At 39.2% G+C, this 16,285-nt stretch overlaps 1 protein-coding gene across 1 annotated transcript in view; it reads right to left on the bottom strand.

The window, feature by feature from the left end:
- The window catches only part of ABCB7 (ATP binding cassette subfamily B member 7), a 139,168-nt gene extending 129,248 nt beyond the window's left edge, over nt 1-9,920 (bottom strand). Inside the window, exon 1 of the mRNA XM_056130139.1 lies at nt 9,753-9,920. Within this exon, the coding sequence (XP_055986114.1) occupies nt 9,753-9,920 (168 nt within the window). The remainder of the gene's footprint in view (nt 1-9,752) is intronic.
- Nucleotides 9,921-16,285: the final 6,365 nt, after the last annotated feature.

Genomic DNA, 16,285 nt, shown 5'->3' with positions numbered 1-16,285 from the left:
AGCATGACAGCATTGGGTTCTGGAGGTTTTCGGCTGCCGGGGATGGGTCCCTTGGGACGGGGAGGGGGTCTCACCCACACCCCTCTGGGGATCTCTGATTGAAAAAGCCTGGCGCAGGTCCAGCAGCATGGTTATGGCGTGTGTCATGTTGACAGCTCTCATTTCTGATACGTTTTTTCTCTACCAAAGGGAGAAATTATGGAATTTGCTAAAAAAGAATTGGGGTTGTATATTTTGATCAGTCTTGTAGCTCCCTAAACAAATGGCAGAGGAGCTCAACTTGTGTTAGGCCCATCAAAATTACTGGGTCTGAAGTGCCTGCAGCATTGTTTACTGTGAGTAAATATATTTATATAAATACATATTAATATATGCATATATGAGTTGCAGATGCCAGCAGCAATGGATACAGAGAGGGCAAAATAGGAGACAGAATCAAAATACCTGTATTCTGGACATAAAAATATGTGAGAGAATAAGTACTTTAAAACAAGTAGCAATATTAAGTTTTAATAGCCAGAAAAGTTAAAATCAAGAACAAAGGTTTCCTTGTTTTTTTAATTTGGGGGAGGCCACACCCAGCGATTCTCATGGCTCACTTATGGCTCTGAGTTCAGAATTCAATCCTTATAGAGTTCAGAGAAGTATACAGGGTGCCACGAATCAAACCCACGTTGGCCTCATGCAACCCTCTATATGATCACTCCAGCCCCAAGAACAAAGGGTATTTTGATTTGCTCTTGTGTTGTTGTTTTAAATGAAATAAAATAGTTTTTACTGAACAAATTACTTAGATGTGAGGGGAGAGAAAGAAAGGAATATGTGTTCAAGAGAGAACAGTCTTCTCCAGAGTAGAGAAAGCAGAGAGAGAAAGTGATATAGGAGTACATGAGTTTGAAAGAGCAAGGTAAGAATAAAGTATTAATAGTAACAACAGTTAAGTAAAAGACTATTTATTTTGACTTTTTGGGTCACACATGGCAATGCTCAGAGGTTACTCCTGGCCGGAGTGATAGCACAGCATGTAAGGCACTTGCCTTGCAGGCGGCCAACCTGGGTTCAATTCCTGGCATCCCATATGGTCCCCCAAGCACCGCCAGGAGTAATTCTTGAGTGCAGAGCCAGGAGTAAGTCCTGAGCATCACTGGGTGTGACCCAAAGAGCAAAATAAATAAATAAAGGTAAAGATCTCATATTAGAGTGCTAAGAGAAATAACCAAAAAAGCTTTCAAATAAATAAAACTAAGACATAAGCCTCATGCTGCGACAGAAGTATGCTTAAGAGTAAACCAAAAGCATATGAAAGGATAAGGCTAGCTGGTAACAGTACATATATGAGCAAATAAAGTATAGCATAATAATAACGGTAAAAGTAAAATGCATAAGCAAATAAAGCATACCATAAAAGCAAAGCATAAAAAGAAAGAAATGTTTGTCACTTTTTTTCTACCATAGTATTAAAACATTAAAAGCATAACCATTGTGGGCTGGAGCAAGAGTACAGCAGGTAAAGGGCTTACCATGCAATACAGTGGACCCTAGTTTCATCTCTAGCACCCCATATTGTCTTCCAAGTCCCCCCAGAAGAGATCCCTGACCATAGTCAGGTGTGGCCCCCAAATGGCAAAATAAGAAAAAAAAACCCAGAATGACAACTTTATTGCTGAATTTCCATCTCAGTAGTCCTTGGGGTGGTGGGTGGTTAGTTGAGCTAGGATTAATATACATAATAACTTTGCTTAAGTGAACTGAATTAAACAATTTTAAGATGATATGATAGAACACCCAACTAGAAGTTGGGATATCTTGGTTTTGTTTCATTCATTTTCTCTTCATCCTATCAAGCACATGATTCTTTAGTTTCTCATTTGTAAGATTAGTGAAATAGAATAAATGGCCTAGAAAGCCTGTTTGGACACTAATATATATGAATTACTCATTTGTAATCATATCATCCTCTTAAAAAATCACTGCCTTTACTGGCAATACGAACAAGCTATTTAAAATGTCACCCCAAAAAATTTGCTTAAATAAAATTTAGATTGAATATATTAGGCCTTCAAGTATGACTCTTATTGAAATCTGTCATTACTGAAATTTTGTTTTTAAGTGAAATATTACAAGAAACCCTCTGCAATTTCAAATGTCAAAATATCAAAATTTAAAGTGAATGTATAACAAAACAACTATTATCACATAATAGTACACATTTTCTGCCCATATAATGAAATTAAATGTTATAAGACCTTATGTCCTATTGCTTTTAAATCACATTTTAAGTTGCACTTTCTCTATAAAAAGTTATTACTTGCTATATCTTTTCAGCTTAAATTATCATTACATAAAAGTTAATGTAAGCACTGTCTGGGTAGCACTATCCTCCCGTTGTTCATCGATTTGCTCAAGAGGGCACTAGTAACGTCTCACAACAAACTGTGAGACTTGTTACTGTGTCTGACATATCAAATACATCATGGGTAGCTTGCCAGGCTTTGCTGTGCGGGTGAGATACTCTCAGTAGCTTGCCGGGCTCTCCGAGAGGGGAGGAGGAATTGAACCCGGATCAGCCGCGTGCAAGGCAAACGCACTACCTGCTGTGCTATCGCTCCAGCCCGGGATTAATAATCACTGACATGACACATATCTAATTTAGGTGACTTTAAACATCAAAAAGTAAATAGGTTAGAAGAAGAATGAATAAAATTAATTGGTTATTAAAACTAAAATATGGGGTAGAGAAGAACTTTTGAAATACCCATCTCTCCATAGAACCAGTGAAAAAAGCAAGCAGAAACTATCAAAATCAACATTATCAGACAGTTTGTAGCTAGCAGACCTGCTTTTTAAAATGCTATGGAAAACTGATGTGAATGACCAACAGACTGTAACTCAAAGAAATATGAATAAAAATCTCCAATAAAGTTAACAAGTATAAACAGCAGTTAACACTACTGTATTTTGAACTGTAACTTCACCTTTTATTTCCCACATGATAAAAATACAGGAGTATAAAAATACTTATAAATCTATTTTAAGAGCCACACAATGCATAAAGATAAATCACATAGAAACAATATAATAAACAGAAGAGGTGGCACATATATAGCAGGACTGCTTTTGCATGCTTAAACAAAACTTAAATTCTGTTTATACTGTTATAAATTTATAATGTTAATTATAATTCTGGGCTGGAGCGATAGCACAGCGGGTAGGGCGTTTGCCTTACAAGCGGCCAACATGGCCGACCCGAGTTCGATTCCTCCGCCCCTCCCGGAGAGCCCGGCAAGCTACCGAGAGTATTCGATATGCCAGACACAGTAACAACAAAGTCTCCAATGGAGACGTTACTGGGCCCGCTCGAGCAAATCGACGATCAACGGGAGGGCCTTTACCTTTACCTTACCTTAATTATAATTCTGAAAAATTTATACACAAAATAAGGAGCCAGAGAGATAGTACAATAGGTAAGGTGCTTGCCAACTTTGGTTTGATCCTCAGCACTTTATTCTGTCCCGAGCCCCCCATCCCCTTCCAGGAGTGATCCCTGAGCACAGAGTCAAGAGTAAGCCCTGAGTACTGCTGGGTATGACTCCAAAACAAAAAAAAATCACATGCACAAAATGAGAAGAATATCATAATGTCATACCAAAATAACTAAACCTGGAAAATGTGAGATATGAGGGACAAAAGTAAACATAATGAAAATAATGAAAGCAAAATTCTTTCCTAATCAGAAATAATTACAAAATAAACACCCCAATCAAAGGTAAGAATTCATTAAACAGATTAAATAAACAGCAACTACTTGCTATTCCCCAAGAGACATACTAGATCCAAAGACAAAAAAGTGACTAAGAGAGCGATGGTATAGCAGCTAAGTCCTTTGCATTGCACATGGCCAACCCAGATTCAATCAAGTACCCAATATGGTCCCCTTATCCTGTCAGGAGGGATCCCTGAGTACAGAGCCAGAAGTAAGTCTTGAACATTGCTGGGTGAGGCCCAAAAGCCAAAAATAAAGTGATCAAAATTAAAAGAAAGGGGAAAGGGGCTGGAGTGGTAGTACAGCAGGTAGGGCACTTTTCTGGCTTGTATCCAACCTATATTCAATCCCAGGGACCTCAAATGGTCCTCCAAACACCTCCAGGGGTGATCCGTGGGTAAGGAAGTCCTGAGCACTGCCAGATGTGGCCCAAAAACAAACAAGAAAAGAATAACTCTTAGTATGAAAGTTTGGTTGAAAATGTAAAAAATCAATATAACATTCCACACTAATGGCAAAAAGGAAAAATTTCACATAAACATATCAACTAATAAAAAAATTGACAAAACTGAACTTTTTATAATAAAAACTGAAAAATCTAGGAAAAGGGGAAGTTCAATATAATAAAATTCATATATTCAGAGCTAGCAGAATACATAAGAGAAACTGAAAGATTTTCTCTAAGGTTAAGAACAAAACAAGGATTCCAGTTTTAAAATTTCTCTTTAATATGCTACCTGCAATAATTAGGGAGAAAAGACATTAAAAGGCATCCAAAGTGTACAGGGAAGAAGTGAAATTATCTCTTCCTATATGACATAGTATTTAGTAGAGAAAATCCTAAAGGTTTTTTTGAACAAAGTTTTCAAAAAATAAATAGTTTCAATAAGTTACAGGATATAAAACCAACATAATAATTTCTATAAACTAAAAATAAACATTACAAAAATAATTCCATGTATAATAGTATCAAAAATAGTAAGTAATTAGGAATACTTATACTGAGGAAGTAAAATACTACTACTATGAAAATTATAAAATAAGATCAAAAATGGAAATATATTTCAAATTTATGGATTAAATGACTTAATATTATCAAAGATCCATATTCCCTATAGCAATCTAAGGATTCAACGCAATTCCAATTCAAATTTCAATGACAATTTTGTAGAAATAGAAAAAAGAAAATTCTAAAATTCACATGGAAACCTGATGGACACCAAGAGCCACAACAATCAATCATGAAGAAAAAAGAAAAATATATGTGCATACTGCAGAGCTCTGCTTTATTCCCCTGTAAGAGGCTTACTGAAAAGCCACAAAAAATTCTGTTATCAATGGAAAAAAATTTAAAAATTCTGTTATTAAAGAAAAAATAGTAAGGGACTGGCATAACATTATACATATAAATAGAAAAGAGCAGAGTCCATTAATACAAGCCTTGCTATATAAAATCATCTTTTAACAGTCCCAAGATTTGGAAGAGAACAGTTTCTCAAAATTATAGGTAAGGTAAGATTTTTAGTTCTTTAGGCTAGACTATTACTTACACAGAATTAATTAAAAATGAACTAAAGATCTAACCGAAAATACAAAAACTTAATCTCTATATGATAATAAAGGAAAAACATGATACTGGACTTGGCAAATTGTTCTTGAGTATAAAGTCAAAAGCTCAGACAAACAAGCAAAACAGACAAATGGAAATAGATAGTATGTGTGTATATATATATATATACACACACACACACATATATACAATATATATTTGTAACTTCATATAAAAAAAACAACCAACAATCTATTTCATTAAAAAAATTAATTGCATGCCACAGAGGCAGGGTGGGATTGGGGGGGGGGGGGGGAGGGATACTGGGACCCGTGGTGGGGGAAAATGGGCACTGGTGGAGGGATGGGTATTTGAGCATTGTGTAATTGAAATCCAAGCACAAAAATTTTTAAGTCTATAACTGTACCTCATGGTGTTTCACTAATAAAAATTTTTTTAAAAAAGAAAAGAAATTGCATGAGGCCAGAGAGATAATATAGCAGGTAAGGTGCTGGCCTTCCAAGTGGCCGACCCATCTACCAGGAATGATTCCTCAGCACAGAGCCAGAAGTAAACCCTGAGCACCTGCAGGTATAGGCCAAAAATAAAAAGTAAAATACAGAAGAAACTGCATAAAATAATATGTTGAGCCTTTAGCAAATGGAAATGCAACATATTTTCTAACGACATCACAAAAGGTATGGGTAGGGCACAGCTATACTTGAAGAATCGAGGACTGGGTCTGAGAAATTATATGTTTATGGCACTTCCACTCCATTTGGCTGATCCCAGTTAGATCCTTCTACCACATATGGTCTCTTGAGCACTGCCAGGAGTGGTCCCTGAGCAATCACTAAGAACCATCAGTGTAGCCCCAAAATAAACAAAAATGGAATCAAGTACTCCCTAAATTTATATAAGTGGCACTACAGATAAACTGTATTATGCAGCGGTTTCTAATGTTTAAATATTAAACCCAAAATTCTATCATTTGAAATTTGTTAAGTCCTTTTAATATTAACCAATTGGTACAAACTCAATAGTATACGACATAAATGTTTAAATGTTATATTAAATAAATTTTAAGAATAATATATTTTAAAGTGTTTACTCCCATTGATAGTACTCAAGTAATTAGATAAGTATCACTATAACACAACAAACATGTACTATGTAAAAAATGCCAGTTTTATTTACTATTATATAAGTACCTGTCACAAAAAAAGGTAAATAGATGAGAGAGAGCTCATGGGGCTGAGGACTTTATACAGAAGGCCCAGGTTCAAGCCCGAGCACCTCAAGGTCCCGTAAGCACTGAGGGGAGTGATTCCCCAAGCAGAGCTGAGAGTAGCCCCTGAGTATCTCTTCGAAACAAAAATTAAAACTAATAAATAAGTGACTGAGTAGCTTTAAGGGGCTCTCACTTAACTATAATGGAAACCATTTTCCTCAACTGCAAAATCAATAAAGCTGGATATAATATTTTCTAAAGCAGTATAGTTCAACAAACAGAACTTTCTGCAATAGTAGAAATGTTCCACATATTTTAGCCCTTAAAATGTGACAAAATGAGGAAATATAATTTTATCTTGAAAAGCTGTGGCTACCATATGAAACTACAACGTATAATCCTATATAAAAGTTCATTTATAGGTGCTAGAGAGATAGTATAACAGGTAACGCTTACATTGCCAGGAATAACCACATAAGCACAACCAAATATAGTACAACTCCCCTATCACCTCAAAAGTACATTTTAAAATGCATCCCAGCAACCACACAAATGTGGGATTCTATGTTTATGTATATATATACATACATGTACCATATACATACATTATGTACCAGACATATACCAAAATATAAAACATAAAATATATAAATCTATAAAACACTTCCCTATAAAAACTAACATTTGTAAATCTAGTCTACTAAAGTTCAATTAAAAAAGTCATCTAAGTCACTAACATGATTTCATAACACTACAAAGGTTCCTTTCAGCTCTAAAATATTATGCTATATACAGACTATCCTAAGGGTATGCATTCAATATTCATTTAGTAATCTAAGTTACAAGCCACTAATTAATTTGAAGGCTTGTTTTATCAGTTTCTAATTTAAAAGTCCACAATGATTCCTGCATCTCCCTGCTAATACATACTATATATGTATATATATGTATATATATCTATGTATATATGTATAACCAAACACTCCAATTCATGCTTGCCCTACTTTCAAGAGCTGACAGCTTGGTGTCCAGGCAGGCAGTAACATTCCTTGGAAGGTGGTGTTCAGGGACCATGAGGGTCCTACACAATGGTGGGGGTGGGGGGGTGCGGGGCATTTGGTGCATAGGATGGAACTCAGGGACTCATGTGTTCTGCCACTTGAGCAATCTTACTGGCGCCTTAAATTCGTTTTTAAATAATGCAGCAAAAGTTTCATGTCTTTCAAGAGGTACAAAACAAAGGTAACATCTTTTCCACTTTTTTTTTCACATTTCAGAAATAGTAGGATACACAGCATCGAGAGAGGACATTGTGGGGACAGGATTCTGAAGAGATAAAAGCTGTATTTTTATTGCCATTTATTCATCTCTTCTAAAATCCCTTGGACTTCTTTCCTCTGCATTCTTCCAGTCTAACCAAGTCCAACAAATTCTATCTTAACTTCATCTGGCTTAATAGAGAACTACAAAACAAGATTCTGGGCACCGAAATCTCTTGGTACCCAAGAGATCATGTGTTCCCCTTTCAAGTATAAAATGCTTACAAATGTTATAAAACAGAATGCTTCTCTAAACCATGTTCTATACTGAACAGTTTACTAGTCTATATTACATGCAGTTCTACATAAAGCCCATCCTCTCTCTTACCTGTGGACCTTACACATGCTATTTCCCCTTTGTGGAACTAACTTCTACATTTCCAGGTCTTGACTCAGATCACTTAGCTCACATTAAATTTGATGTCCCTTAAGCACATTTTCCTAGAACTTAGCAACTGTATTATGATTGTCTCACCTATTGTATCATCTATTTCCCCTACAAAATTGCAAGCTCTTAAATGAGAGGATCTGTTGTTTTTGTTCACTGCTTTCAATGTACTCAATAATTACTGAATGAAAGAATGCATCTAATTCCTTCAATATTAGACATGCCTCCTGGTAATTTCCTAGGAACGTGGACTCCCAGGAATGTTCTCGCAGTTCTGTCACCAGAATGAGACCCTAACTATATCCATATTTGCTTTGGATGACTACAGCCATCATTGTTAATTTTTTTATTTAACCTACTTGTTTTTAGTTTTTTGCTTTCATTACTGTAATGCTTAACTCCAATCTTCTAAAATAATCCTTGAAGGCATAGTTTTTTCACCTGTTACCCCATTAGCCTGCACAGTGCTATGTATACAGAAACTTTCTGTGGAAGAAATATTTAGAAGGTTTGCCATAAAGTGTTGACAATACTTTAATGATACTAATGAACAAGTGGTGGTGGTAATTAAGCTTTTTTGCCAGTATATAGAAAATAACAATATAGTGATGTACACCAAGTACAAATGTTTTTTGAACTGTTCTTGAGATAATGGGTAAGAGGCAAGCCTTATTCTCTGAAGTCGATGTTCTCTCTTACACATGTATCTCTTCTTTTTCCACTCTGAAGAAGCCCTTGTTCTCTTTGGAAGATGTATTCCTCTCTCTCTCCCATCATGTCTTTCTGACTAAATTGCGTTCAACAAAAACTATCAGATTCAGGAAAAATAAATATTACGGGGGAACTACAACCACAGCTATAGTCATTAAAGTTACATAACGTTTGGATTCCAAAGGGACCACTGTACTCAGAGCGCTATATTCTAATTAAAGGACAACTGTGTTTACAAGTGAAGTTAGAATGGTTTATGTGCTGGGAGAAAGATAATTACAATGTGGGCCTATCAAAAAACTGTCAGGAAGGGACCTGACTGGCGCCAATTCACTTTGCCGCTCGTTCTTAGGTACTGTGCCTCTCTAAATGCTACTGCGATGGAATAAAATCTAAAACGTTGGCAAACTGGTCCCAAATTCCATTACTAACTTGGTACAGCAGTCCAAATCTTCCCTGAATTTAGAAAGGTACAGTCTGGGAATGATGTCTCGCCATCATTTTCCCTCAGAGGGAAAAAATGGTAAATTCTGTGAGGGTCAACCGAGCTCCAGATGTCCTCTACACAGCTACACAGCACCGCCGATTATGTTCCCATTTGCCACAGTCCAAAGGTTTTCTTCGCCTCTGCTTAAAAATACTGTCCGAATTTCCTTTAACTACTGCGTCTCCAATTTCTCTTTGACAACCATTCTTCTTGACGTTCTATCGGCCCTGAGGTCATAAAGGCAACCTTTCCCCTTAAGTCCCCTAGTCCTCTGCCCCGCTCGTCCGAGTGAAGGGCTTTTTACCTGGGATACTCGAGCGGTTCCGAACACTCGGAGCTGACGTGACATCCACTGAGCCCCCGGGCCACAGACCGAAACGACTGGCCTCATCAGAATTGCACTGTGCCGCTGCTTTTCGAAAGCAGCCGCCGCGGCTGCCCAGCGCCACGAAGGTATCGCGAGCAGCGCCATTTTGACCGAGGGAAGAGGAACCTAGAGCAGAGGATTGTGGGATGTGGGCGGACCAAACAGGGCTACCTTAATGCTTCCCCTCCCCCTCAGTTCCTCTGGACCTGAGGCCCGAGGAAAAGCCTCTCGGTGGTAATTGGATGCTTTACCCTACTGGTTTTGTTCTTCTAACAAGGTGTTTTTCTTATACAGTCCGGAATAGCGAGTCACATTGCCTTCCCCGCTTTTCCTCGATTTGCCAGATAAAATAAAGATCCCTAGTAAATTTCTATTTCAGATAAATGTGAATAGGCAACTAATGTTTCAATATAAGTATGCCTCAAATAATCTATGTTATCCATCCTCCACTATTCCCTTGCACCTCCAACTCAGTGCCACCATTCATTTTGCATTTTCCTTATACATTTTATTTTTATTTATTGTTTTTGTTTTGGGAGCCCAGCCCAGCGATGCATAGGGTGTACTCCTGCCTAGCTCCATGCTCAGGGATCCCTCCAAGCAGTGCATCAGGGGCACCGATTGTGGTGCTGGGAGTCAACCCCAGTAGACTGTATGCAAGGTAAGCACCCTGCCCGTTGTACTACCTCTCAGACTCCCCTATAGGTAATCTTTTTTTAAAAATTTTTTTGGATGGGGGGGTCACAACCGGCGATGCACAGGGGTTACTCCTGGCTCTGCACTCAGGAATTACTCCTGGCAGTGCTTGGGGAACCATATGGGATGCTGGGAATCCAACCCGGATTTGCTGCTGTGCAAAGAAAACACCCTACCCACTGTGCTATCGCTCCAGCCCCCCTATACATAGTATTAAATCCTCTCTCTTGTGCACTTATGTTTGGGACAGATTAGACAACTGATATTAGTTTCCCTAAGGGGGCTCTTCATCTGTAAGGTTCAGATTCTCCCTTTTGTAAGAGGTGTTATCTGACTCTTTGTTTTCTTCAGTGTAAACTTTGGGGTATTTTTCCTTTGAGCTGTTACTTTTGAGACATTTTTACACACACATACACACACATTCTCCCTGATAATTTGCCTCTTACCTTTCCCCTCTGTTTTCTGCAGCACACCTAAATATTGCAAAACAACTGGATTGGCTAAGGGATGGTCAAGTGAATAGGCTGAGCAGTTCATGTTTATTTTTTTATTTTTATTTTTTGCTTTTTGGGTCACACCAGGCAATGCACAGGGGTTACTCCTGGCTCATTCACTCAGGAATTACTCCTGGCGGTGCTCGGGGAACCATATGGGATGCTGGGAATAGAACCTGGGTCTGCCGCATGCAAGGCAGACGCCTTACCCGCTGCGCTATCTCTCCAGCCCCCAGCAGTTCATGTTTAAAGATACATTTATTTTTTGTCACTATCATTATTAAGCTAAATAGCGCTGAAATATGTTATCTTTGAAAATGGATTTCCAAGTGAAAATGTTGTCTGAAACCATTGAGACAGTGTTGTGGTAGCAAATTTATATGCATTACTGCATTCTCAAATATTTCACACAAAATAGGCAAATATGAACTCCTTGTGTAGAGCACTATGTAAAATAATACACTTGACCCTTGTATTTGGTTTTTCATTATTATGAGATTTATATTTAAACTCTAGTTTTCCAGAGAAGAATACACTGGAGAAGAATTATTTAAACAATAAATATATCGGATATCAGAATCCGGACGAAAACACACCCCCTCAGTGTTTCTATATCATTGAAGAGTTTGTAGAAGAGCCCATGTAAAAGAACAGGTTTAAAATAAGGTCTTTCTTAGAGAAGAGAGCACCAAATAAAGGGTGTTGTGAGGACCCTCCCAGGGTGGGAGAAGCATGCTAAAAGTAGTCTATAGACCAAACATGATTGCCACTCAATGCCCCTCTTACAAAACACAGTACCCAAAAGAAGAGAGAGAGAACAAGGGGGAATACCCTGCCACAGAGGCAGGGTGGGATGGGGGGGCGGGGATGAAGGGTGAGGGGGATGCTAGGACCCGTGGTGGTGGAGGATGGGCACTGGTGGAGGGATGGGTACTTGATCATTGTGTGACTGAAACCCAAGCACAGAATTTGTAAGTCTATAACTGTACCTCATGGTGTTTCATTAATAAAAAAAGAAAGAAAAAAATAAAAAATTATTTAACTATAAAAAAATAAATCACTTAATCACTTAACTTCCCGTTAGTCGTCGATTTGCTCGAGTGGGCGCCAGTAACGTCTCCATTTTTCCCTGTCGCGTGCTAGTGTAGCCCAATGGCATCTCTTCGCTCCGGGAACATGGAGGGCCTCAAACCGATCGTTCATGACCTTGACAAAGAAGTCTGACCATCTGGTAGGTGGGCGGCCACGTGGTCTTTTGACATCCCGTGGAATCCAATCAGTAACAGCTCTAGTCCAACGGTCGTCTTTAAATCTCATTACGTGACCAGCCCATCTGATTTTCGACACCTTGGCAAATGAGACAGCGTCCCTGATCCTTGATCGTCGACGGATGTCAGAACTCCGGATTCGTTCTCTCATTTGAGTGAAACGTGATATTCCAAGCATAGCTCTTTCTATTCTTCTTTGGGAGACCTGAATGGCGTTCTCATCTTGTTTGCGTAGGGCCCAGGTCTCTGAGGCATATGTTAATGCAGGAAGAACAGTGGAATCAAAGAGATGTGCCCGGAGCCGGAGGTTCTTTGTCCTCTTAGCTATTTCTTCGACGTTCTTGAAGGCGTTCCAAGCCGCTCTCTTCCTCCTGCGCAGCTCGGGTGCCAGGTCATTTGTCATGTTGACCTCTCGACCTAGGTACACATAGCTGTTGCATTCGGAGATGGTCGTTCCATTGAGAGCGAATGGGGCGTCAGGAACAAGGCTGTTTCTCATAAACATTGTCTTCGTAAGATTCAGCTGTAGTCCTACCTTTCCACACTCACGGTCAAAGTCGGCCAGCATTTGTGCCGCTTGGCTGATGTTTGGTGTTATTAAAACAATGTCATCAGCAAAGCGGAGGTGGTGTAGTTGCCGACCATCTATCTTCACTCCCATTCCTTCCCATTCCAGTCGTCGCATGATGTTCTCGAGGGTGGCACTGAAGAGTTTTGGTGAAATGGTATCACCCTGCCGCACTCCTCTCTTGACATCAACGATCACTTCTTTGTAGAATGGTGAGATCCTGGTAGTGAATCCGCAATACAGCTCACGGAGGATCCTGATGTATTGGGCTTGAATGCCCTGATTGGCTAGGGCTTCAATGACCGCTTCCGTCTCAACAGAATCAAAGGCCTTCTTTAAATCAATGAACGTTAAGCAGAGCGGCATCTTGAACTCCCGAGAAACCTCAATGAGTTTGGTTATCGTGTGGATATGGTCGATGGTGCTGAATCCTTTGCGGAACCCTGCTTGCTCACATGGTTGTCCTTCATCTAGTGTTCTGCCAATCCTATTCAGGATGACTCGAGTGAACAACTTGTAGATGACAGACAATAGGCAGATCGGGCGATAGTTGCCAATGTCATGGATGTCTCCCTTCTTGAACAGTAGTACGGTCCTGCTGGTTTTCCATTGAGATGGAACCTTGCATTCAGACAGGTAGCGAGTGAAGAGCCGAGCCAGTGTATTGATGAGTACTGACGGCAGGTTCTTCAGGTGTTCAGGTCTGACCTTGTCTGGGCCGGGTGCTGTTTGCTTCTTTACTAACGAAATGGCGTGTCGGATTTCGGAAGGGAGAACGTTGGGAACGACATACCCATCCTGTGGAATTTGGTATGTCGGCAAGTGGACATGGCTATCGAAGAGATTTGAGTAGAAGTCATGGATAATCTTCTCCATTGCCGTTCTGGAGGATGTGATGGATCCATCAGGACGTCGGAGGGCAGTCATCTTGGTCTTATAGTTGGCGAAGGACAGGCGGGCGTTACGAATACTTTTCCCGGCTTCTGCCGCATCTACCAGTACTTCTGCTCTTCTCTCTTTGAGGTCTTCCTTGATCGCATCTCTGCACTGCTTTGCAAGCTCGGACGTTAGCTTGCGGTTGCCTGAGGCATGCGCCAAACCACGCTGGCGAATTAGCTCAAGAGTTTTCGAAGATAGGCGACTTTTTGTGGCTATCTCTCTCTTGGCGTTCCTCGCACATTCATGGAGGTGCTGAACCAGTCGATCGTATTCCTCGTCAATGTTGTCAACAATGGCATCTTCCCATGTTGCCGCAATAGTACCAAAGAGTTCCCAGTTGGTGGTCGTTCTGGGAGTTCTCTTTTTGAACTTTGCAGCCCTTTCTCCCCGCTCTGTGAGGTAGAATTTTGCACGAAGAAGATGGTGGTCTGATCCCGTTTGGAATTTTGGGAGAACAGCAACATCGGTTAGGCAAAACCGCCGATTGAATATGATGTGGTCTATTTCATTGTGGAACCGTCCATCGGGAGACTCCCATGTCCAACGTTTAGATTCAGCCTTTTGGAATTGTGAGTTACCATGGAAGGTTTTGGTTGACATGATGAACTCAGACAGTCTGTCACCCTGTTCGTTCCATTCCAGGCCATGGGTTCCGATGTGGAGTTCATCGACTGATCTTCTTGGTCCTATCTTGGCATTAAAATCACCGACAATGATCTTGTAGAAGGTGTGATCTTCTTTATAGAATTTCTCCAGCTCCATGTAGAATTTCTCAGTTTCTCTTTCACCATAACTGGATGTTGGTGCATAGACAACAAAGATAGAAACTGCCGGTAGTGAGCCACATTTATTCAAGTGTAATCGTCCGATTCGGGTTGTTAGGCATTCAAATGAATCAATGCTCGTGACTAAGTTTGTGTTGTATTATTATATTATATATATATTACTTAATATTTATTCAGCATCTATTCTGTTCTTAGAGATCACCACTGTATAGAAACCTTATATTCTACCAATAATTTCTTTTAGGTTTAAATATTGTCATTGAATCTTGTTACACAGGTAAGGCATTATCAAGTAAGCTTAGGGTTTTTTAACTGGAGGTTGGGGCCAAGAGGAAGGAAAGGGATGGATTTGATAATTATCCCAGAGCCCCAAACCAAAATAATATCAAAATCAGAATTGGGTGGATCAGATGGCAAATGATGAGGTTGGGGTATCCAGCACTCCCCTGTGGCAAATCTACAAAAGGACTGATAGAATTCATAGTCTTGCCTGAGTTCCAGTAATAAAATCACTCACCTTGTCATTCCCCAAGGGAGGAGTTCCAATGTAAGATTGCAGGTGGCAACAAAGGGTATGGGTAAGCACAGAGGAGTATAAGTGGCTCACAAGAGAAAGACATATAAAGGAAGCCTCATAAGAGTCAAATCACATTTCTCAAATGAAATTATATATCCAGAATGGAATGATATAACATATCCAAACTACTGAATTAAAAAAAAAACCTGCAACCAAGAATCTTTAACCTGCCAGATTTTAAAGACTGACAAAAAAGATTTTCTTTGGTCAAAGACATAGTATATGGATTATGACCCCATGCCCTGCATGCAGCTAACCTTCATTCAATCCCTGGCAATACAAAGTCAGCTGAGCAATGTAGAGTGTGGCCAGAAGGCTTCTAAGCACTTCAAGATAAGCTGGATAATCTTCAGTACTTTCAGGCCCAAGAAGCACAGCATCCTCCTGCCCTCATATTGGACCTCAGGCCCGTTTGGCTGAAAATCCCTGGAAGGGACCTGTGGATCTCCTGAGCACTGCTTGGAAGGCCCTCCACAAATATTAATTAATTAAAAATAAAATTTTCACACTAGCAATTGCTAAAAACATTTATTGCTTTGATACTGACTCTGAAAGAAGTACTTAATGACCTTCTATAAGACAAGAAAACTAAATGATCTAAATAGGCAAGAAAATCCCAAATAAAAATAAAAGGATACATAAAAAGCATAAAAGGGGTTAAAATACAAGTAACTCAGGAATGAACTTGTGATTTATTTGGTTTGAATTTAAAAAGGTACATAAGAAGGAATGTCAGAGGTAAATTATATGGTGATCTCAAAACAAAATTACTAAGAAGATAAAACAAGAATAAGGAAATGGAATCTGATCATTACACAAAAGACCCATATATAAGTATAAGTGGAGAAGATAAGAAAAATTAGGAACATAAATAAAAAAATGAAAAACCATCAAAATCCTCAAAGCTAAATGAATGCCAATAAATTCTTTTATGTCAATAATTTCTGTAAATGTCAATCGTGTATTTGAATCCTCAAGTCAAAGGCAATAAGAGACTGTCTGTAGAACAGCTACTAATAGTCATGAGGAGATACAATACACTAATAGTAGAAAACTAAATAGCACTAAACTTTCATTGTCTGAGTATCCACTGTCCACTGTCCTCCTGTTGTTCATCGATTTGCTCGAGTGGGCCCAGTAACG

This window comes from Sorex fumeus, unplaced genomic scaffold, assembly GCF_029834395.1.
Source record: "Sorex fumeus unplaced genomic scaffold, SorFum_2.1 ptg000073l, whole genome shotgun sequence".
Lineage (NCBI taxonomy): Eukaryota > Metazoa > Chordata > Mammalia > Eulipotyphla > Soricidae > Sorex > Sorex fumeus.
Note: the sequence above shows the minus strand (reverse complement) of the source record. Positions and strands in the feature narration are given on the sequence as shown.